Source organism: Leptopilina heterotoma, unplaced genomic scaffold (genome assembly GCF_015476425.1).
Source record: "Leptopilina heterotoma isolate Lh14 unplaced genomic scaffold, ASM1547642v1 Lhet_242, whole genome shotgun sequence".
In the NCBI taxonomy this organism is placed as follows: domain Eukaryota; kingdom Metazoa; phylum Arthropoda; class Insecta; order Hymenoptera; family Figitidae; genus Leptopilina; species Leptopilina heterotoma.
In genome coordinates this window covers 90,929-113,632 of record NW_025110957.1, presented here as the reverse complement: position 1 = coordinate 113,632, position 22,704 = coordinate 90,929, and the positions used below count along the sequence as shown (strand labels likewise).

General features: G+C 28.8%; 1 protein-coding gene across 3 annotated transcripts in view; it reads right to left on the bottom strand.

Moving 5' to 3' along the window:
- The window catches only part of LOC122503058 (homeobox protein 12-like), a 44,367-nt gene extending 23,749 nt beyond the window's left edge, over positions 1–20,618 (bottom strand). The window contains exons 1-3 of one of the 3 annotated variants that reach the window (XM_043613468.1): positions 20,552–20,618; positions 20,276–20,296; positions 20,086–20,189 (exon numbers count right to left, since the gene is read on the bottom strand). In XM_043613468.1, coding sequence (XP_043469403.1) covers positions 20,086–20,189; positions 20,276–20,296; positions 20,552–20,610 — 184 coding nt within the window. In that variant the 5' untranslated portion in view covers positions 20,611–20,618. Of the gene's footprint in view, positions 1–20,085; positions 20,190–20,275; positions 20,366–20,451 lie in introns of all 3 variants that reach the window. The other 2 variants (XM_043613470.1, XM_043613469.1) reach the window with 2 other exon arrangements.
- Positions 20,619–22,704: the final 2,086 nt, after the last annotated feature.

Sequence of the window (22,704 nt, the reverse complement as noted above, 5' to 3'; positions counted from 1 at the left end):
CAGCTGCTCCCCCTGCTAGAGCCTCTGTTGCACTTAAACCCGCAAACAAAGGAATAAGAAAAGGAAATAAGAAATAAGAATCTAATTTCATAGATTTTTTCGCTGCGGTTACAATCTTTCTCAACGTTGATTTTTTATTTTTCCTCTTTTTCTTCATATTTTCTTTTGACTTGATTCCCATACCAAATTTTGATTTGACCTTCATTGCATTTGTTATTGCGTAAGCTGCAGCTCTTTCACTATAATTTGCGTCAGGAGCAAACACACGATGCCAAGCTTTATCAGCAAGTACTCTATCAGCTGCGTTTCTCGCTTCTACACTTTCCCTATTTTTCGAATAAGAAATATCATGCTGTTTACAAGCAGCGTTAAGAGGGTTGATTCCTGGATCACCTCGTGCTAATCTTTTTGACAATTTTGTTCCTGGACCACAGTATTGATAGCCAGGTATATGAAGTTCGAAAGGTAATTTATTGATAATTTTATTCAAGACACCTCTACCTCGTCTTACTCTTTTCGAAGTTTTCTTTAAACTAATTTGTTTTTTATTTACACCCATATTTATATTCTTTACGGTAAGAAAACTTTTTCAAGACTAAAGTGGAAATCTATATAACCAATGTATTTATAGTTTTTTATCATTTGACTACAAACAGTCGACCTTTAATGATCTAACAAAAAATTATGACAGTAATAGTCAATTATCACAGTAATAGTCAATTATCTCAGTTGCCTCCGACAGTAGGGCTTAACGTGGACCTTGCCCAAAGCATAAAAGACTTAACCATCGACACAAAATCGCAAACATCTCCTAAAAAACTAAACGTAGCAGCATGAAGGAGTTAACTATAGACACAAAATCGCAAACCTCTCCTAAGAAACTAGATCCACATAAACGTCATTATTAGATTTGCATGCGAACGTTACAAGCGACTGCAGTAAACTGACATTGAAACTATTAAAAACCTTGTATTTATAGTTTTAACCTCAGTTATCGTAAGAATGGAGTTTGAAGCACAATCGATTAAATTGCCAGTCTACAATTTTGACACTCTTGTTCAAGATTGTAATAAGAAAACAGAAAATCGTCATGGAAATTTATTGCCAAATAGTGTGCGAGCAATATTTTGTGGACCGTCAAATTGTGGAAAGACAAATGCTTTACTTGCTCTTTTAGTACATCCCAATGGATAACGATTTGAAAATGTTTATGTGTACTCAAAATCGTTATATCAACCAAAATACAAATTTTTAGAAAACATTTTGCAACCAGTAGAGGGTGTTGGCTACTTTCCATTTAATGAACATGTGGATGTTGTAGAACCAAACAATGCGTTACCAAACTCAATATTTATATTTGATGACGTAGCATGTGAAAAACAAGATAATATTAAGGCCTTTTTTGCTATGGGAAGACACAAAGCTGTGGATTGCTTTTATTTATGTCAAACATATGCGCGCATTCCAAAACATTTAATACGTGACAATGTTAATTTATTAGTTTTATTCAAACAAGATGAAATGAATCTTAGACATATTTATGATGATCATGTAAATACTGATATGATATTTATGGAATTTAAAAAACTTTGCAACTCTTGTTGGAAAAATAAGCATGATTTTATAGTGATTGATAAAGATCGTGATATCAATGAAGGCAGATATAGAAAGTGTTTTGATTGTTTTATAAAATTAGAGAAATGATATTCTTTATAAACAGTTTCATTCAAGACATTGGTCAATCAACATGTCTTCTACACACTTAAAACATTTGCGAAAACAAAAAGATATTCTTGGTCAAATTGCAAAAGCCAGTGATGCTATTCGACGAAAGCATAGACTGATGAAATTGGGCAAGGAAGAAATTGAACAGACTTTAAATAATACCTTTAAACCTATAGTGACACCAATTCAGAAATTAGTTGATGACATTGAAATTGTTAAACAAATTCGACCAGTAAAAATTGAAAGAGAGGGAGACCTTCCTTTAGAGTTTGAAGAAGATCAAGAAGTTAAGAGAGAGAATGATTCATTTTTAAGAGATGACTTATCATTTGCAACAGCTGCTGATGATGACGATAACGGTGATGATTATGATGATGATGATGGAGATGATAATGGAGATGGAGATGAATCAGAGAAAGATGGTGCTATTTTATATCTTCAAATGTTGGATGAAAAGGGAAAAGATTTAGATCCTTCATATGGAGTTCGTAAATTATCTAAAGGGCAATTAATGATTTGTAATTCAGGAATAAATTTTGAACAAAATAATATTAGTGTAGGTAATAAAACATATCCTGCAACGAAAGGTTTACTTGAGCTTTTATTCAAAAAAGTTCCAGAAGAAGCTGTTGTAAGTGTAGTTGATCGGGAAAATTATAAAAATATTGTAATATCAACTAATGCTCATAAAAAATATTACAAACCAGATGGCGCTGTTAGAGATAAAAAGAGTTCCAAATATCTAAACTATATAGCAGTACATTCTGGTGAAGGTTTAATTCCAGAATATATGACTCAACAGGAAGATACAAAAATTGATTATGTTTATTGGGATGATCCTAATGAATTGGTTGATCGTTTAAGATTGCTCTTGGCATCTCAAGCAGCTGGAAATCCTAGTCATAATAATGAGATTATATCAATTATTGAAGAGTTGAGAGAAGATGGAATTGTTTATTAATTAGCAGTTGTAGAAATTTTTATCATTTTCATTATGAGTATCGACATATTCGGACGTCAGTTTAAAAGCACAGAAACTTCAAATCGAGGTCCACCAGGACTTGGTTTTAAGTTAACTGCTGAAGGAGATTTTAATATTGAAAATAAGAAACTTTGTAACGTAGCTGATGCTGAGAGCAACAATGATGCAGTAAACTTGAATACTGTAAACAAAGTTATTGACTCTAAAGCGAACGCCATCTATGATGTAATCGGTTCTGTGAGAAATGATGTAAATGACAATGTTGTAAAGATTTTAGATTTAGAAGATTTGATAAAAAAATATTTTGAAAATCTAAGAATCAGTATTGAAAGAAATATAGAGATGATGTCTACCAACAAAGACATTATTTTACAATTAGACAGCAGACTGCGCACACTTGAAGGTAATTAGCAATGGAGGATCAAAAACTACAGTTGGTGAAAGAGTTACATAAACCAGTGAGAAAAAATTATAAGCGAAGAAGTGTTGACATTCGAGGTTTTGACGAGACTTGGCAAGCTGATCTTGTTGAAATGCAACCTTATGCGAGAGAAAATAAAGGTTACAAGTACCTGTTAACCGTCATTGATACATTTTCAAAGTTTGCCTGGGCTGTTCCAGTAAAGTCCAAAAAAGGTGAAGATGTGACTGCGGCAATGAAATCTATTTTAATTAAAAAACGCATACCGAAAAATTTGCAAGTAGATAAAGGAAAAGAATTTTATAATTCACATTTTGAAAATCTTATTAAAAATTATAACATTAATTTGTATTCTACTCATAGTAAATTGAAAGCGTCAATTTGTGAACGATTTAATCGTACTTTGAAGAATAAAATGTGGATGCAATTTAGTTTACGCGGTAATTACAAATGAATAGATATATTAAGTGATTTAGTAAATGCGTATAATAATAGTAAACATCGAACAATAAAAATGAAACCAATAGATGTAAATGCTGAAAATGAAAATAATTTGTTGTTTAATGTATTTAGAAAAGTTGCAGTAAACAGGCAATATAATAAGAAATTTAAAGTTGGAGATAGAGTACGTATAAGTAAAGTTAAACATGTTTTTGAGAAAGGTTATACACCAAATTGGACTACAGAAATATTTACTATAAGCGATGTAAAAAAATACGAATCCAATAACATATATCTTGAAGGATTATCAAGAAAATACAATAAGTGGATGTTTTTACGAACAAGAACTTGATAAAGTTAAATATCCAGATGTATATTTAGTTGAAAAAGTATTAAAAATACGAGGATCTAATGTATTTGTAAAATGGTTGGGTTTTGATAATTCTCATAACAGTTGGATAAACAAATCTGAATTATAATGTATTTCAGAAAGGTTAAAATAAAAATAAATTGAATTGTATGTATTTATTTATCCTCTCTTCACAATAATTTACCATTTATACAATGAATATTTGACATTTGTTAAATAGCTTCATTTGATATTTGTTTAAAGTGAAATGTGATAAGTTCCAGCAATAATATCTCTAAATTTAAAACATTAGTTCTTCCCATCACTTTTTGAAGTATTCTACTGTAATGTTTTTTAATAAAATCCGTGTCATGTTTTGTAGACTTTACATTATTTTTAAAGATTAATTCTGCAATAAACTTTACAATTATATCTTTACTATACTGCAAATTGAATTTTGATAGTTCTACATATTTTTGTTCGACACAAGGAATAAGTTCATTAAAAATTGCAAATGATGTTTCACTAAATGTAAAAGATTGATCTGAACGCTCAATTGATATTAAACGATATGTAGCACTAAAACGTATTGTAAAGGTTTCACAATCCAGCAATTTTGCATCACAATCTCCGTTGAAAAATTGCATGATATGTTTTACTGCATCACACAAAAGGCGCCATTCTTGAAGCTCCAAAGACAATGATACTCGTGGATGGCTGCTTCTTAGTTGAATTTTTGGTATTATATTTCCATTTATGTTAAGTTCTGCTCCAACGACAACTTGCTTTGTAAATGATGGATTCAAGTTGTAAATTTTTGATAATAACATTTCTCCACATGGTAAATATGACATTTTATGTCTTTTAGTGGTCAACTCCCTCAGGAACAAACTCTATCTGATTGTAAGGTCCTCCACGATTTCTTAAATATACACCACCTCTGACAGCTTCAGCTTTTAGACTGTTGAAAAGATTTGCATCCTCTTCAAATATTTTTAGCATTCTTGGTGGTAGGAAAATGTTAAATTCATTATTTATTTCAGCAACAATTTTTGGACCAAATTTCGTATCAATTTTTCGAATATCTGTTACTTTGTAGAATGCATCGATGGTTTACTCCTTTGTTGTTTTTGTGACCAAGACTTTGCTGGCTTTGTTTAATTTATCGAAATTCATTTTTATCACTTTAATTTTTTCACTAAAATATTTAACTCTGACCTTGCTTCAATTAAACTTTTAACTTTATGTATTTCTTGATTCAATTTGTTTAAGCGCACTTGAATTTCACGACTTTGTTCTGCTAATATGTTCATCAACCAACTTAAACTGCAGGAATGATTTCGTTTATAAAAATTGCCCTCTTTATATACACGAGATATGACCTATTTGACCTTCAAGTTAATTATAGTTTTCTTGGAATTGCGGTAAGATCAAAAGCATTCTTATGAAAAGTAACGAAAAACTCTGAGTCATCAACCCCTATTTTGCGAAAAACAAAGCAATTATGTGTCATCGTTAAAAAATGCACCCTGTAAAAAACAAAAACAGGAAATACCAATCATTATGAGTCATCAATAAAAAAATCCAAAACTATGAGTCATCAACCTCTATTTTGCAAAAAACAAAGAAATTATGCGTCATCGTTAAAGAATGCACCATGTAAAAAACAAAAACAGGAAATAGCAATGATAATGAATCATCAACCCCATTTTGCGAAAAACAAAGAAATTATGTGTCATCGTTAAAGAATGCACCCAAAAAATAGGAAATACCAATAAAAAATTCCAAAATTTTGAGTCATCAACCCCTATGGAAAATTCAAGGATTGTTTTATAATATGAAGTGATAATTCCAAGAAATTTGATAAATTCCAAGAACCACGATCTCAATATCCCCCCCCAAATTCTTGGAAGTATGACGTCATATCCAGCTCAGCATAACAGTCTGAATATCCCCCCCTAATGGTTTGAGTCTTGGTTAAGTGGTTTGAGTCTGGGCTAAAGTGTCGGTAACATGTCGGTGCAGGGATCTTGAGTTAGTACGCTCCCTGTATACCTACTTATCTTCTATGTTTAGCGCATATTTTTACTTATTAAAAAATTGATGTGAACAAAATTATGAGCTATAGTGTAGATACTTTCTAATTATTATTATTTATTTTCATAGGCTACAGCAGATTCAGAAATTTTGGTGAAGAAATTATCCGACGTGATGGAAAAAATTAATATCCTTGAGCATAACCTTGATGACACTTCAAACAAACTCCTGAGTTCTATCAACAATAATAATGAAAAACGCGAAACTCACACGGTAATTTGTCAGATGAAATATGACTTTCAATTTGTTAAGTATAAAATCTGATGAATTCAAGTTTATAAATATAAATATAAAATTTTTCTTGGCAGAAAATCTTTTATTAACATTTTTTCACTTTATTGGACTTGTTATAATCGTTATTTAACGCAGATTTTCATTTCTTTACTGTCTTTTTGATATACTATATTTTTCCTTATACGCTGCAAAGAATGAAAGCTGTAACAAAAATATTCAAAATATATAAGAGGACATATTCAGAACAATAAAGTTATTTTTAAACAACAAATAAATGTATAATTAAAAAGTTGAATTCTTATATATTAATTGAGAGGATGGGAAGAAGGAATCGCCGAGCGCGCGACAGAAAGAGGTAGTTCCAGTCTGGTAGCAGTGTGTGACACAATAGCGCTCATTGCTACCTGACTGATATTATCCCTTACAACCGCGAGTTCAGCTAGTTCTTCTTCCTATCCGCTCAATTTAATTTACAGGTTGTACTTAACTATTTTTAATACTCATTATTAATAATTATTTAAATCATTTTCATCCAACTTTCACTATTTCCATTTTATAAGAGATAAAAACCAGTAAAAGTTTTCAACTCTATGTTAAATAAGGATTTTAAAATGTACAAGAACTTATAAACTGTAATAAACTTATAAACTTATAAACAAAGAAAAGTAAGAAAGAGGAGGGGAAAATTTTTATTACCCATAAAGATTGCGGCAATATCTGGAGTAAGTTATTTAATGGTATTTCATTTTTAATTAATGTTAAAATAATTATAAAAAACTAAAATAATTCGTTCAGCTATTATCTTCAAAAAATTACAAAAATTGTTTTAAAAAAATTTTTCGATTTATATTTTTTACGGTATTTTTTGAATTTTTATTACTTAACCCTTTCACGCCCATGGGATTTATATGTACAAACCTACAAAATCTATAATATCCCTTATACTAAATGAATATTTTTAAATCAATTTTAGTATGTTTACTAGTCAGCTAGTATTTTTTACAAAATTATCCTAAAATTTAACTTAATAACATGTGGTACCCAATTATAAAAAATTTAGAAGCAGTCTATTGAAAATGAATATTTTGAAAATTATCATTTTTTCGAAAAATTGATATATCTCATCGATATTCAAAAATCAAATTTTGTATGTAATAGCTTTAAAATTTTAAGCAATGTAGGGGAAACGCTTGCAGGTTATTTCACTTGTGTAATTTTTTTTCTAAAAATGACATAATTAAAGTCTTGACTGATATTGTTGTCAAATATCAATATGTTGTCAATGTCAGTCGCGTTTTTAATTATGGCACTTCTACAATAAAAAAATGCAAATAGGACAACCTACAAGCCTTTCTTTTACAGAAGGAAGTCTGTTTATACTTATTCCTACCCATATACAGTACCGACAAAATTGTGAGTCCACCTATTTTCAAAAAAATGAAAAAATTTTTTAACATAACATGGAACTAAAATGGAAAACTAAAATGGAATCTAAAATTTTTTTTCATTATTTGAAAGATATAGAAATTTTGAAAAGAACAAAATCTTTTAGAAGTCATTTGGCCAATATTTTATTTAGTTATTTTTAAAAATCATCATTTTTCAATGATTTACAAAAATTTGAATAAGTTCTGAAATAATAAACGCTTTTTAATAATTTTAAGCTTATTTTGAAGGTCATTTTCTACAGATTAACCTGTAGTTTTTTCTTATAATAGGCAGGACGTCGTTGATCAAAAAAATACGAAAAATTTAAAATAATTTTTTTGTACTAAAAATTATTCCAGAAAATATATAAAACATAATATGGTGTAGATTTTTCAAGAAAATTTTATAAAAACATTGAAAATAACAATTTTTTAAACATATATAAATAAAATTCTGACCAAATGACTTTCGTAAGGTTTTATTCTTTTTAAAATTGTATTATTTTTCAAAACATATACGAAAATAGTTATTTTCGTAGCAAGGGCGCAAAATAGGTTATTGCGTCGATGGTGAGATGAAGGGACAGAGGGGACACATTTCGCGCCCGAGGCGAAGCGAAAGTGTTCCCAAGGTCCCGAAATCTCGCCTGAGTCATAATCACCTTTGCGCCCATGTTGCGAACGTAATTTTTTGTCCTAATTGCATGAAAAGTATGGCATTGAGGGCACGAGCGAAGTGGGCGAGAATCAGTTACTTTGCGCCCGTCTTAAGTGCCCGAAATGACATACTTTTTGTGCAGGTAGGACAAAAAAAATTTTTTCATCCACTTAAAAATGAGTTGACTCCCAATTTTAGCAGGTACTGTAAATAATATAGTTAATAAATAAATAAATAGAATGAAATTAATAAAATATAAAATAATACAGTTTATTATTTTGTAGATATAGTGATGGTCCTTCAGGACCGCGATAACACAAAGCTTGATAATATTGAGGAAAGTTTAACATACCCAAATATTAGAAACTTGATAGGGAAAGTTTTCCGCTATGAAAGAAAGGAAAGCAAAGAAAAGTATGTTTTTTGTCGATAACTTTAATAGTTATTTTCGTAGCAAGGGAGCAAAATAGGTGATTGCGTCGATGGCGTGATGAAGGGACCGAGGGGACACATTTCGCCGCTGAGGCGAAGCCGAGGGAGCGGAAGTGTCCCTAAGGTCCCGAAATCTCGCCTGAGTCGTAATCACCTTTGCGCCCATGTTGCAAACGTAATTTTTTGTCCTAACTGCATGGAAAGTATGGCACTGAGGGCACGAGCGAAGCGGACATAAAAGTACAGCAAGCGGGCGCAAAAGTATTTTTGCGCCCGCTTCCCTAACCCCGGGCGAGAATCAGTTTCTTTGCGCCCGCCTTAAGTGCCCGAAGTGACATACTTTTCGTGCAGGTAGGACAAAAAAAATATATTGACACTTATAAATATTTCTATTTTTTTTATTTTTTTAATGAAAGTATTTATATTACAGAAATGGAAAAGATCAAGATCCGGAATTTGATGGTACAGAATAAGAATATGAAAATTTAAAAAAAATAATAATTCTATTAAATTTAATAAAAAAATTTTATTACTATCAACTTTGACTGTCATTTTCCTATGCCATTTCAATATTTTTATAATATGTAATTTTTAAATTTTTTTACCACAAATTTTTTAAACAAGGGTTTGAAAAGTGAAAATAACCATATTCTCCTCCTCATATAAGGAAGCTTTACATTCGTGGCGATTTTCAATGTTTCAAAAGAAGGTTATATAGACTGCTCATTTTCATCTAGAATATATGTATATTAAATTCTGAGAAAATTCGCAGATGCATGTGTGTGTATATGTCTCAAAAATATTGTGTACAAATTATCTTAGATAAATTTTAATGAATTGTCCTAAAATTTTTCAGGTTTATTGCAGTCATTAATACATAAAATCTAACATCAGGATTATCCAATATATCTACAACAATTTTTTTTTATAAATTTTTTCAAACTTTATAAAAAATTTTATCTGTTTTTTGAAATAATTCTTTTATTTAATAATATTTTCATGAATTATTAAAATTACATTCCTCTGATTTTTATTTAATAAAAAATAAAAATTTTCAATGTTTTGTATTTTATCTTACACGGAGAAAAATGAGTTTGCTATTATATGGATAGCGAATTTTTAGTTACAGCAGTTAATAATTAGCTGTTGCAGCAAAAAAATTAGCTGGGAGACTTAATTATTAGCTATTATAGCTAACAATAATTGCTATCCATATAATAGCAATTAAGGTTAGCTAAGGTAGCTAGAAATTAGCTCAGATAGCTAACTTTTTTCTCCGTGTAACATATTAAAATAATTATTCTATAATAAAAATAAAGCAACTGGTATATATCTCCTATAATATTAAGATATTCGTCGTCGTTTTGTCGTCCGTCGTTCGTGTAACTCCGTACTTCATCGTTCTGTCGTTCGGCTTTTATCCTTTATTCATCGTATCGTATATATACATACTCATTGTATATAGATATACGCATGCGCAGTAGTGTTGTATTAATGTCAGGCATGCGCAGTAGTGTTCTGTAAATGTCAGGCATGCGCAGTAGTGTTCGGACAATGTTACGCATGCGCAGTAGTGTCCTATCAATGTTACGCATGCGCTGTAGTGTTCTGTTAATATTACGCATGCGCAGTAGTGTTCTGTAAATGTCAGGCATGCGCAGTAGTGTTCTGTGAATGTTAGGCATGCGCAGTAGTGTTCTGTGAATGTCAGGCATGCGCAGTAGTGTTCTGTCAATATTACGCATGCGCAGTAATGTCCTATCAATGTTACGCATGCGCAGTAGTGTTCTGTTAATATTACGCATGCGCAGTAGTGTCCTATCAATGTTACGCATGCGCAGTAGTGTTCTGTAAATGTCAGGCATGCGCAGTAGTGTTCTGTGAATGTTACGCATGCGCAGTAGTGTTCTGTGAATGTCAGGCATGCGCAGTAGTGTTCTGTTAATATTACGCATGCGCAGTAGTGTCCTATCAATGTTACGCATGCGCAGTAGTGTTCTGTAAATGTCAGGCATGCGCAGTAGTGTTCTGTGAATGTCAGGCATGCGCAGTAGTGTTCTGTCAATATTACGCATGCGCAGTAATGTCCTATCAATGTTACACATGCGCAGTAGTGTTCTGTTAATATTACGCATGCGCAGTAGTGTCATATCAATGTTACGCATGCGCAGTAGTGTTCTGTTAATATTACGCATGCGCAGTAGTGTTCTGTAAATGTCAGGCATGCGCAGTAGTGTTCTGTGAATGTTACGCATGCGCAGTAGTGTTCTGTGAATGTCAGGCATGCGCAGTAGTGTTCTGTCAATATTACGCATGCGCAGTAATGTCCTATCAATGTTACGCATTCGCAGTAGTGTTCTGTTAATATTACGCATGTGCAGTAGTGTCCTATCAATGTTACGCATGCACAGTATTGTTCTGTTAATATTACGCATGCGCAGTAGTGTTCTGTAAATGTCAGACATGCGCAGTAGTGTTCGGACAATGTTACGCATGCGCAGTAGTATTCTATCAATGCCAGGCATGCGCAGTAGTGTCCTATCACTATAACGCATGCGCAGTAGTGTTCTGTGAATGTCAGGAATGCGCAGAGTGTTCGGACAATGTTACGCATGCGCAGTAGTATTATATCAATGCCAGGCATGCGCAGTAGTGTTCTATCACTATAACGCATGCGTAGTAGTGTTCGGCAATGTTATGCATGCGCAGTAATGTTTTGACAATGTCAGCCATGCGCAGTAGTGTTCTATCACTATAAAGCATGCGAATAACATTCAGAACTTCAAAATTGAATTTTTTAATCCATACATAATCTAAAAATTATTTTTCTACAATACAAAATTTCCAAAATATGAAATTTTCAAAATAAGAAGTGTTGAATTGTAATGTAAGTGAAAAGAATTAGATTATTGAGTATTGAGATTTAACAATTCTGTTTCTGTGTAAGATGTTTTTATAACATCATTATTGTTAATGTTTTACAAAAATTTAAATAACTTCTAAAAACATGAACACTTTTAATGATTTTAAGCTTCCTTTAAAGATTATTTTCTACAGAATGGGAATTACTTGTAGACATTAACGTGTAATTTTTTCTTAGAAATTGCAGGTCGGCAAAGTTATACACAAAAATTTCAATTTGAAATAATTTTTTTGTACAAAAAACTATCCTTCAAAAAATATAAAACATGATATGATGTAGATTTTTCAAGAAAATTTAGTAAAAAAAATGTTTGAATTTTAAAAATTATTTTTCTGTTAACCCGTTGCCTGTTAACGACCTTAAGTAGTAAACTTCTTAGCGCAAAATAAATGCAATTTCTTATGTAAATTATAAAATAAATAACGCATGATATTGTTTTTATATCATTATTAACACATTATTGATTGCAATGATCCTAAATTAAGTAATAAATAAATGAGGGACGTAATTTTTTTAATTCATCCCGATTTTTATCAAATTATGTACTCTATTCTATATCCTTTCCATTAGCTGATAAAACGAATCATGACCCAGAATGTGCCGCGTGGAGGCTGCAAAGGTTTTACATTACACTTTCTGTTCATTGTTTTTTTTTGCTTATAATATCTGTTTAAAATTTAAAAATTTTTTCCGACATATTAGATCCACCATTTTGAACTTTTTTTGACGTCATTTTTATATTCAGCGACCCCAAAAACCCTTGTATAGTAAGTTTCATAAAAATTCATCTACCAGGTTTTGCTGAACATTTGGGGCCAATCATATGACTATTTTTCCAAACAGCGAAGGGATTTAAAAGATTGTTTCAAATTTTTTTAAATTCTTTTGGTCTAAGTTTGTCAACTTGCATTTTCTAAGAAAAAAGTTTCGTATATTCGCATAATTCAAGTTATTTAAATCAAATAAATATATAGATAACAAAAATTATTTGAATGGGATAATTTTTTTAGTGTGCTAATACTTTTACGTATGCAAATGGAAGAACATTAATTTATTTATTATAAATTTGGTATAAGGACTACATAAATAATTATTTAACGCAATTAAAGAGATATTGGTCTAAATTAAAATAATTAATTATGAAAAATAATTGCATATTTGATATAAATAAGGGAAATTCCACGTCAACACGGACAGAGCTCTAAACAAAAATTGCTTTGATGGATTTAAACGTTCTAGGGCTTAAAAGATTTTTACATTCATGTACTTTAAGATGCCGATGGGCGTTTTTTGCAAATTTTCATTTCCGATGCCAATAGAGCTGTCAAAAGTCAAAAGGTCGAAAAATCTCAAAATACTTTTATGAATTAAAAGCAAAAAACGGGGTAAATTATTTTGTAACTCATTCTTTAACAGTTTTTAGGGTCCCCGAATATAAATTTAAAGTTTTTTTAAAATTCAAAATGGCGGATTCAATATGGCGGACAAAATTCAAATTTGAACAGATTCGATTAAAACTTGTTACTCGGGGGTTTTTAGGGTCGCTGATTACGAGTCTGAAGTCACTTTTTAAAAATTCAAAATTCAAAATGTCGGAAAAAATTTTCAAATTTGATCCGATTCCCTTAAAACGTGTTACTCGAAAGCTTATGGGGCCACAGATTACAAATATGAAATCACTTTTTAGAAATAAAAATGGCGGATCCAATAAGTTGGAAAATTTTTTTAATTTGATCAGATATAATTAAAACGTGTTACTCGGGGGTTTTTTAAGGTGTCTGATTACGAATCTGAAATCACAATTTAAAAATTGAAAATAGTGGATCCCATATAACTGAAAAAATGTCCAATTTTGATACATTTCAATGAATTGCAAGAATTTGATCCATGGAAGGTAAAAATAACATAAAAAATAAATTTATGTCATAGTTTTTGTTTATTTAAAAACAGCAACGTTTCGATGACGTGGGTTTGTCATCCTCTTCAGGCTGGTAAAAAAATTAAAATAAGTTAAAAAAGTTACATAGTAACTAGTCAGATGGTATACATTTCACGACGAGCGAATTATCAAAACAGTCAAAACAGCCTGAAGAGGATGACAAACCCACGTCATCGAAACGTTGCTGTTTTTAAATAAACAAAAACTATGACATAAATTTATTTTTTATGTTATTTTTACCTTCCATGGATCAAATTCTTGCAATTCATTAAAAACTTTCGGAAGGAAATTTACACTATTTTGATACATTTCGCTTAAAGTTTGTAATAATAACAAATTGTTTACATTATAGAACAGTATGAAGCTAGAATTTCTTAAAAGTGACTTCAAATTCGTAATCAGATATGCTAAAAACCCCCGAGTAACACTTTTTAATTAAATCTGATCAAATTTAAAAAATTTTCCACCATATTGGATTCATCATTTTTAATTTCTACAAAGTAACTTTATATTCATAATCTGCGACCCTAAAAGCCCCCGAGTAACACGTTTTAAGGGGGGTAGGGTCTAACGGCTGAAAAAAAGCATCTTTTTGTTAATTTTTATTGAAGAAATGGTAAAAGTTTATATGTTAAATTTTTTTGCATATTATTAGTTAGTATTTGAAGAAGATTTTGTAATTTTTTTTTGCGACTAAAGGAAGCAAAAAACGCTATTTTCACTCAAAAAATCCGCCATTTTGTTGCTATATCTTGGAAAAAAATAAATAAATAAACAAAAGAAAAACGTTGGGGTCGGGTATTTTATGTGTTAAAAAAGTATGCCAAGTTTTGTGAAGATTGGTGCAGTAGTTTTTGAGTTATGATGTTCACCGACTTTGGAAATGGTCGTTTTGAGAAAAACGCGTTTAAAAGTATTCGCTGGACAAAATATTCACCTGCTCAAACCATGTTAATATTGTAGTATCTACTAGAGTTTTGCATCAATTTAATTTTTATTTTATGTCCCTGAACAAAATCTTAATAGCTTCCGAAAAATGTAAAAACAAAATTTTTTTTATCACTTTTTATTGTTTATTTATAACTTTTGTCAATTCAGGTACGGAGACAATCAAGGGGTAAAAGCTCCATAACTTTGGCAATTTTGCTCCAAATGACTTAAAAATTTCAAGGGACATTTCTGAGATGTTCTACTATAAGAAAATAAAAAAAACGATTTTTTGAAAGTTGTTTGACCCTACCCCCCCTTAAGGGAGTAGGATAAATTTGAAATTTTTTTCGTCATATTGGATCCGCCAATTTTGAATTTTTAAAAAGTGACTTTACACTACCAGTCAAAATTGAGAGACCACCCATTTTCAGTCGAATGAAAATCGTTTTAAAACATAAAATTTATTGAAACTAAAATTTTTTTCTGCTCATTTTTTTAAAGATGATAAAATTTTGAACAGAAGAAGATATTTCAGAAGTCGTTTGGCCAATAATTCATTTAGATATTTTTAAAAAATCGCTATTTTCAATGATTTACAAAAATTTGAATAACTTCTAAAATAAAAACTTGATCCAAAAAAATATAAAAAATTTGAAACTTTCTTATTTACAGAAAAATAATTTTTAAAATTCAAAAGTATTTTTTATTAAATTTTCTTGAAAAATCTACACCATATAATGTTTTATATATTTTCTAAAATAGTTTTTAGTACAGAAAAATTGTTCCAAATTTTTTGAATTTTTTTGGTCCAAGTTTGACGGCCTGCATTTTCTAGGAAAAAAATTACACGTCAATGCCTATAAGTAATTCTTATAGTGTAGCAAATGACCTTTAAAATAAGCTTAAGATCATTAAAAAAGCGTTCATTATTTTAAAAGTTATTCAAATTTTTGTAAAACATTGAAAATGAAGATTTTTTAAAAATATCTAAATAAAATATTGGCCAAATGACTTCTAAAAGATCTTGTTCTTTTCAAAATTTTATCATCTTTCAAAAAATAAAAAGCAAAATATTTTAGTTTCCATACATTTTATGTTTTAAAATGTTTTTCAATCACCTGAAAATGGATGGTCTCTCAATTTTGACCGGTAGTGTAGATTCGAGTAACAAGTTTTAATCGAATCTGATATAATTTTAATTTTGTCCGCCATATTGGATCCGACATTTTAGATTTTTTTTAAAAAAACTTTAGATTTATATTCGGGGACCTTAAAAAACTGTTAAAGAATGAGTTACATAATAATTTACCTCGTTTTTTGCAAAAAAACGCCCATCGCCATCTTAAAGTGCTAGAATGTAGAAATCTTTTAAGCCCTAGAACGTTTAAATCTATCAAAACAATTTTTGTTTAGAGTTTTGTCCGCGTTGACGTGCGGAATATCCCATAAATATTTAGTTATTTTAAAAAAATTATTTTATTGATGCAAATAAATATTTATTTGAATTAAAATCCATGCATTACTAAATCAAGTAATTGACCTAATTGATTTAAAGCAATATTTATTAGATTCAATTATTCCATTCATTTGACTTAAATAATTCGAATTTGCTACAAATAACTATTTATTTGATACTACAAATTTAAATTTTTATATCAAGGGCAGTTCCATACGAAAAGTAAATGGTTGATCACCGATTTTTCTTAAAGTTTGTAATTTTGTAGTATTTGGGGTACTAAATAACTGTACGAAACAGTTTTGCAAAAAAAAATTTTTTTGCAAGATATATAGATTTGAAAAATTAGAAACTGAAAATAAATAAATAAATGTCATTTTTTTATAATATTAAAAAAAAGTTAAGAAAAATTAAATTTTCAATAATTTGTTTAAACAATAATTTTTTATTGTTAAAAAAATATGCTAAGGACATCCTGGAGTTTCCTAAAAAAATTATTTTCTCAAAATTTAAACCTTCCTTAATAAGTGGTTAAATTTTTAAAAATGTGCTTTTTGATGTTTTTGGGAAAAAAATTTTTGAAGTTTGCGCTACGAGTTTTTGTGCGTTGCGCTAACTAACAATAAGTAGCGCCTATATCAGTGTATTTTAAAAGATGATATGACCTTTACTGCTTGCCTCTAATACACTTATTAATCATATACGTATATATTATTATTATAAACAGTTTAACTATATATTTTTAACTTTTTTATAAAAATTATTTTCCTTTTTTATTGTAAAAAGTTTTTTCCTCCACACTTTATCCAGGCTTATATTTCTAATTTTTTATTTTTATGGTCTTCAGTGGAACAAAAGTCAAACGTTATTGTGTCAAATTTATTTTCTACTAACTGAAAAAATGCTTTAAGGAAAACATTTTTTACATTAACCCATTGATACCTACAGGCAAAGGAATTCAGAAATAATAAAAGTAACTATTGAAATCCTGGCATGGGATCTAATGATAATTTTTGTCGTTGAATGTTAAAAAAATATTTTTTTAACAATTTTTTTTTATAAACAAATGAAGAAAAATTTTAGTAGACAATTTTAGTAGACAAAATTAAATATATATATTCAGTGTCAGTTACAAAATTGCTACTGACTAATGAACTATGAATGTTTTGTTTTCTTTCAAAACAAAATACATCTACTAATACAAAAATTAAATAATATAGATAGTAAAGTATTATTCTTAACTTAAATTACCAAAATATAATAGAGTTTTAGTATTATTAATAATTATAATTTAATTTATTATAGAACATATAATTTAATGCATTCATTATTATTTGATCAGGTCAACAAAAAAAACTATTATAAATAATTCGTCAATATTAAAAAGCAATATAAATAAAAAAAATAATTCGTCAAACATTGTAAAATATTAAAATTATGCACATATTCAATAAATTTTATATATCTATATTTAAATAATTAAATAATAATATTATATAAACTTTTAATTCCAATAAAAGAATTTGATTTTATCAGCAATTAATAATAATTCTTAGATATGTCATTAACGTTTTAGATTTAGTGTTATTTGTCGATATGATAATTCTAACACTTCAATTTAAAATAAACACTATAATGATATCTAATAGATGTCGCTAATTGTTGGTAAGATTGAATTTTATATGTAATAATAATAATAAAATTATAATAACAATAATAATAAAAAAAAATAATAATAATATAATAGAAATATCTATTGTTTACGAACATATATATCTTAAGTAAAGATGTAAAAATTTGTTTTTTGGATTTTTTAATTTAAGTAAAGATGTAAAAGGTTGTTTTTGTTGAGAATCCACATTTATTTTCAAATTAAAATGTTAAGCTTTTCGTCCATCGACGACAGACCTCTTCAGACATACTTTAGAAAACTGATTTACAACGCAGGAGAAAACGATTTTGATTTTTTAACCGTATTAAGCGTAAGTTGACTTTAATCCATTTTTTTCGACAACGTTGGTTATTTCAACACCATTAGCATTACTTATGGTACAGCTGTTGTAAGAAATATGAAAAAATGGATTAAAGTCAACTTACGCTTAATACGATTAAAAAATGAAAATCGTTTTCTCCTGCGTTGTAAATCAGTTTTCTAAAGTATGTCTGAAGAGGTCTGTCGTCGATGGACGAAAAGCTTAACATTTTAATTTGAAAATAAAAATGTGGATTCTCAACAAAAACAACCTTTTACATCTTTACATATATATCTTAAGTTTTCAAAATTATATCAAATCAAATATATCTATTATATTTTAATAAAATTTCCAAAAAGAATTTAATTATTTAAAAACATTTTGACAAAATTCTACAAGAATATTCAATTATTTTCTAAAAGAATTAAACTTTCATAAGAATTGAAATATTAAAAATAGAATTTATCTAAATTGTTATTAAAAAATCAATTATTTAAAACTTTTTTTATAAAATCCTTGCAATAATTTAATTATTTTTATAAATAATAAAACTCATTGCAGAATTTCAATTATTTTTAACCCCTTGGCTGTCAACGAGATTTCCACTGTTTGGGCCAAAAGTGTGTTGAAAAAATGTTTAATGGATTTTTATGAAACTTGGTACCCTAAGGTTTCTAAGGTCGCTGATTACGAATCTGACATCAGTTTTTCGAAATTCAAAATGGCGGATCCAAGATGGCGGAAATTTTTTCAAAATTCGTCGAATTTGCTTGAAATTTGTTACTCGGGGGTTTCAAGGGTCGCTGTTTACGAATCTAACATTAGTTTTCCAAAATTCAATATGGCGGATCCAATATGGCGGACAACGAAATAAAAAATTTATCAGATTGGCTTGAAACTGAATACTTGGGGATTTTCAGGGTCGCTGATTACGAATCTGAAATCAGTTTTTCAAAATTCAAAATATCTGGTTCAATATGGCGGAAAATTTTTTAAAATTTATTGAATTGGTTTGAAGCTGGTTAATCTGACATCAGTATGATAATTTTTGGTGAAATCAAATTTCGATAAATACCCTGAAAAACTAATGTCAGATTCGTAATCAGCGACCCTAAAAACCCCCGAGTATTCAGTTTCAAGCCATTATAATTAATTTTTTATTTTGTCGTCGCCATATTGGATCCGCCATTTTGAATTTTGGAAAACTAATGTTAGATTCGTAATCAGCGACCCTTAAAACCCCCGAGTAACAAGTTTCAAGCAAATTCGACGAATTTTGAAAAAATTCCGCTATCTTGGATCCGCCATTTTGAATTTCGAAAAACTGATGTCAGATTCGTAATCAGCGACCCCAAAAACCCCCGAGTACTACGTTTCAAGTCAATCTGATCAATTTTTTATTTTGTTGTCCGCCATGTTGGATCCGCCATTTTGAATTTTGGAAAACGAATGTCATATTCGTAATCAGCGACCTCGAAAACCCCCGAGTAACCGGTTTCAGGAACATTTAAGAAGTTTTTAATCACCTTTTTTAAGTTGCGCATATATGCGTCATGAATCACTTTTGGCCAGTTTAGTTTTGCGCATATATGCGTCAGCGACAGTCAACGGGTTAATTCAATTTTAATCAATTTCCTCGAAAAATGTAATTATTGCAATTATTCTTAAAAATTAGATTAAAATTCATCAAAAAAACTCAATTATTAATTTAATAATATGCAATTATATACAAAATTAATATTAATATGTACATATACTACTTATATGTATATATTAACAATGAAGATGCTATTCAATAAATAATAAAATTTCAAATATTATAATAATAATGTGTAATAATAAATATATATGTAAGGAGAAATAAATAAGATGACAACCGAGCGAGCGTTAGCGAGCGAGGTGTATGTCGCTATATTATATTATAATGAGGAAGCGAAATGGACATGAAATGAACAATTTGTTTACTATTTTAGAACAATTTTTATTGAATAAAAGTTATTTTCTAAAGTTTTAATAACTCAGACTTACTTTTTCATATATAACTTTATATAAAAAAATTAAATACCTGTTGTACCCCGAAAATGACCAAATGTCTTACCTGTATCGAGCTTCAGTCTTTTCAAACAGGAATGGCGGCAATTGTGTGATAATTTGAATCCACCTGTCCTCAATAATATATTAACTGGTAAAAATCTCCAACGGCTGTGTGTAAAAAAATTAATCATTTGTAAATAAGATTTCGAACTTGTAAAGATAACATTGATAATTTGTATGTTAACATTTCTTACCTGAATATTGAAAATGCCAAACTATAAACAATGCACAAATTTTAGAATAAAACAACTGTTAGTGTGTATGAAGTATGATGATTCTACACACTGCTTTAAAAGAAAATAGGTAAACGAATAGTAACTAATGGTTCAGTTTCTAAGATTATATACTAAAAAACTATAGTGCTTCGTACCTGACGTCATATCTCATGTTTCCTATTTTCCATTAGATACACCATTAAATAAATTATTCAAAGAAAACTTAGCAGTTAAAATATTTTTTTTGTAACTTACTTTTTAAAACTGTTTATCCTTTTACATATAAATGTTTTGATGTTGATAGCTGACTCCATAATAAAGAGATAATGCATATTCAAGCATTTCCAAATGTTAAAAGCGAAATAAAAATCTAAAAATGGAAAAAATTTTACTTATCTTAATTATTAACTTTACTACCTTTAAAGAATACATTAACTGTATTTTCAATATTTTTTGAGCTTTGTAATAAGCAATTCTGAAATTGATATTTGTCAATTTAGAAACATGATTTTGAATAAAAAAATGCATATATTATTTTTCAAAATTTTAAATGATTGAAAAGAACAAATTCCTAGTTAATCCTTTTTATACTAACAAAATAAGAAAAATATTAATTAATTTTTTGAAACCAATTTTTTTATAAGTTAAAATCCTCGGTTTCTGACGGAAATTTTGTTTTATTATTTTATTTAACTCTGATTTTTTAAAAGACTATAATTTCTTTTTATACAATTTTCTAAATAATATTAATAATAACTTTATCCTAATAGAATAGTATCATTTTACACTTTTTATAACATGAAATGTAAAAATATGAATTTTTTATCCTACTCTGGCATATACTAATAATATTTTTATAGATATTTGTTGTAATTTGTTAATGTTTTTAAATCGATTATCGGAAGAGCAGTAAATGAAACACGATTCTTTTCATAAATCTAATACTGAAAAAGTTGTTCAGATTCTTCTTAAAAATGATTATCCAATGGATTTTGTTAATAAGCATGTAAAAATTAGATTATTTAAACAAAAATTAAGTAGTAACCAAAAGCAAAACGATAAATCTACAATTTATAGTCGCATTCCAAAAATTTGTATTCCTTTTAATAACAATTATGCAAAATTGTCAAATATTCTAAAAGATTATAATTTATTGTCAATTCCAATGGTTAATAAATCTTTAACTTCGGTTATAAAATTGGGAAAAGACAGAACCAAAAAATGGAATCAAACTGGCATTGTTTATAAATTTGATTGTAATAATTGTCCTGCGACTTACATTGGTGAATCAAAGCGGAGTTTGGAAAAGAGAATTAAAGAACATAAAAACAAAAAAATCGAATCAGTTGTTAACGAACATCAATCTGAACATAATCATTCTTTCAATTTCGATAATGTCAAGATTTTAGATTTAGAGTCCAATTATAAAAAACGTTTAATTTCTGAAATGTTATATATAAAATGTAATGATTTTACGATTAATAAGAAAGAAGATATACAATTTCTAAGCAATACTTATTTTCCTTTACTAAGGAAACTGAAAGAATGATTATATTTCTATTATTTTGGTTGGAGTTCATTGACTCCACGTGTTCGATGTGTATTGTGTACGAACTGCCTCCTTCTGATTTTAGTCTTGTTTTGTCACTCGCAAGAAATGGCAGTGTTCAGTCTTAACGATATCTTATTTTCATTGACGAATTTTAAGACGAGTTACAAATGTAACGAATTATTTGTTTTAACAATTTTTTAAACTTTTTTTAAAAAATGACTAGGTATCTAATTTTTCATTTATTCAATTATTTTTTGTACTTGCATTTTTATTTGTAAAAAACTAATTTTTAATTTTCATTGTTTAAATAAAGTGGCCTGATGATGGTGTCAAACCAAGACACCGAAACGTTGCACAAGTGATACAAGTGTTTCATTTACTGCTCTTCCGATAATCGATTTAAAAACATTAACAAATTACAACAACGGAAGAAAATAAACGATTATTACTATTTTTATAGATATTTCGCTTATGGGTGATTGTCGAGAAATAGGGCATTTTTACTTCCCCACCTTATAACTTCAAAATTATTACTTGAAAAATTGTGTAATTTTGTAGAGTTATTCTTTATTCTTATGTTTATCAATATCAAAAGTAAAAGAACCATGTTTTTGTTTTCTACACCTTCAAAAAAATCCAATTTACCTCGAAAAATGTACTTTTTTCAGTTCTCCTCATAAGAATAGCCAAAATCAGGAATTTTTTTAAAAACATGATAGATGTAAAAAATATTTTGAACTTCACTACTTGGAAGATATACTCAAAAGGTATAATTACCGCCTATCTCATTCCGAGTCATATACATAATTTTAACAAAAATCACTTTTCAACGTTTTCCCCGATTTTATTTTGGTGG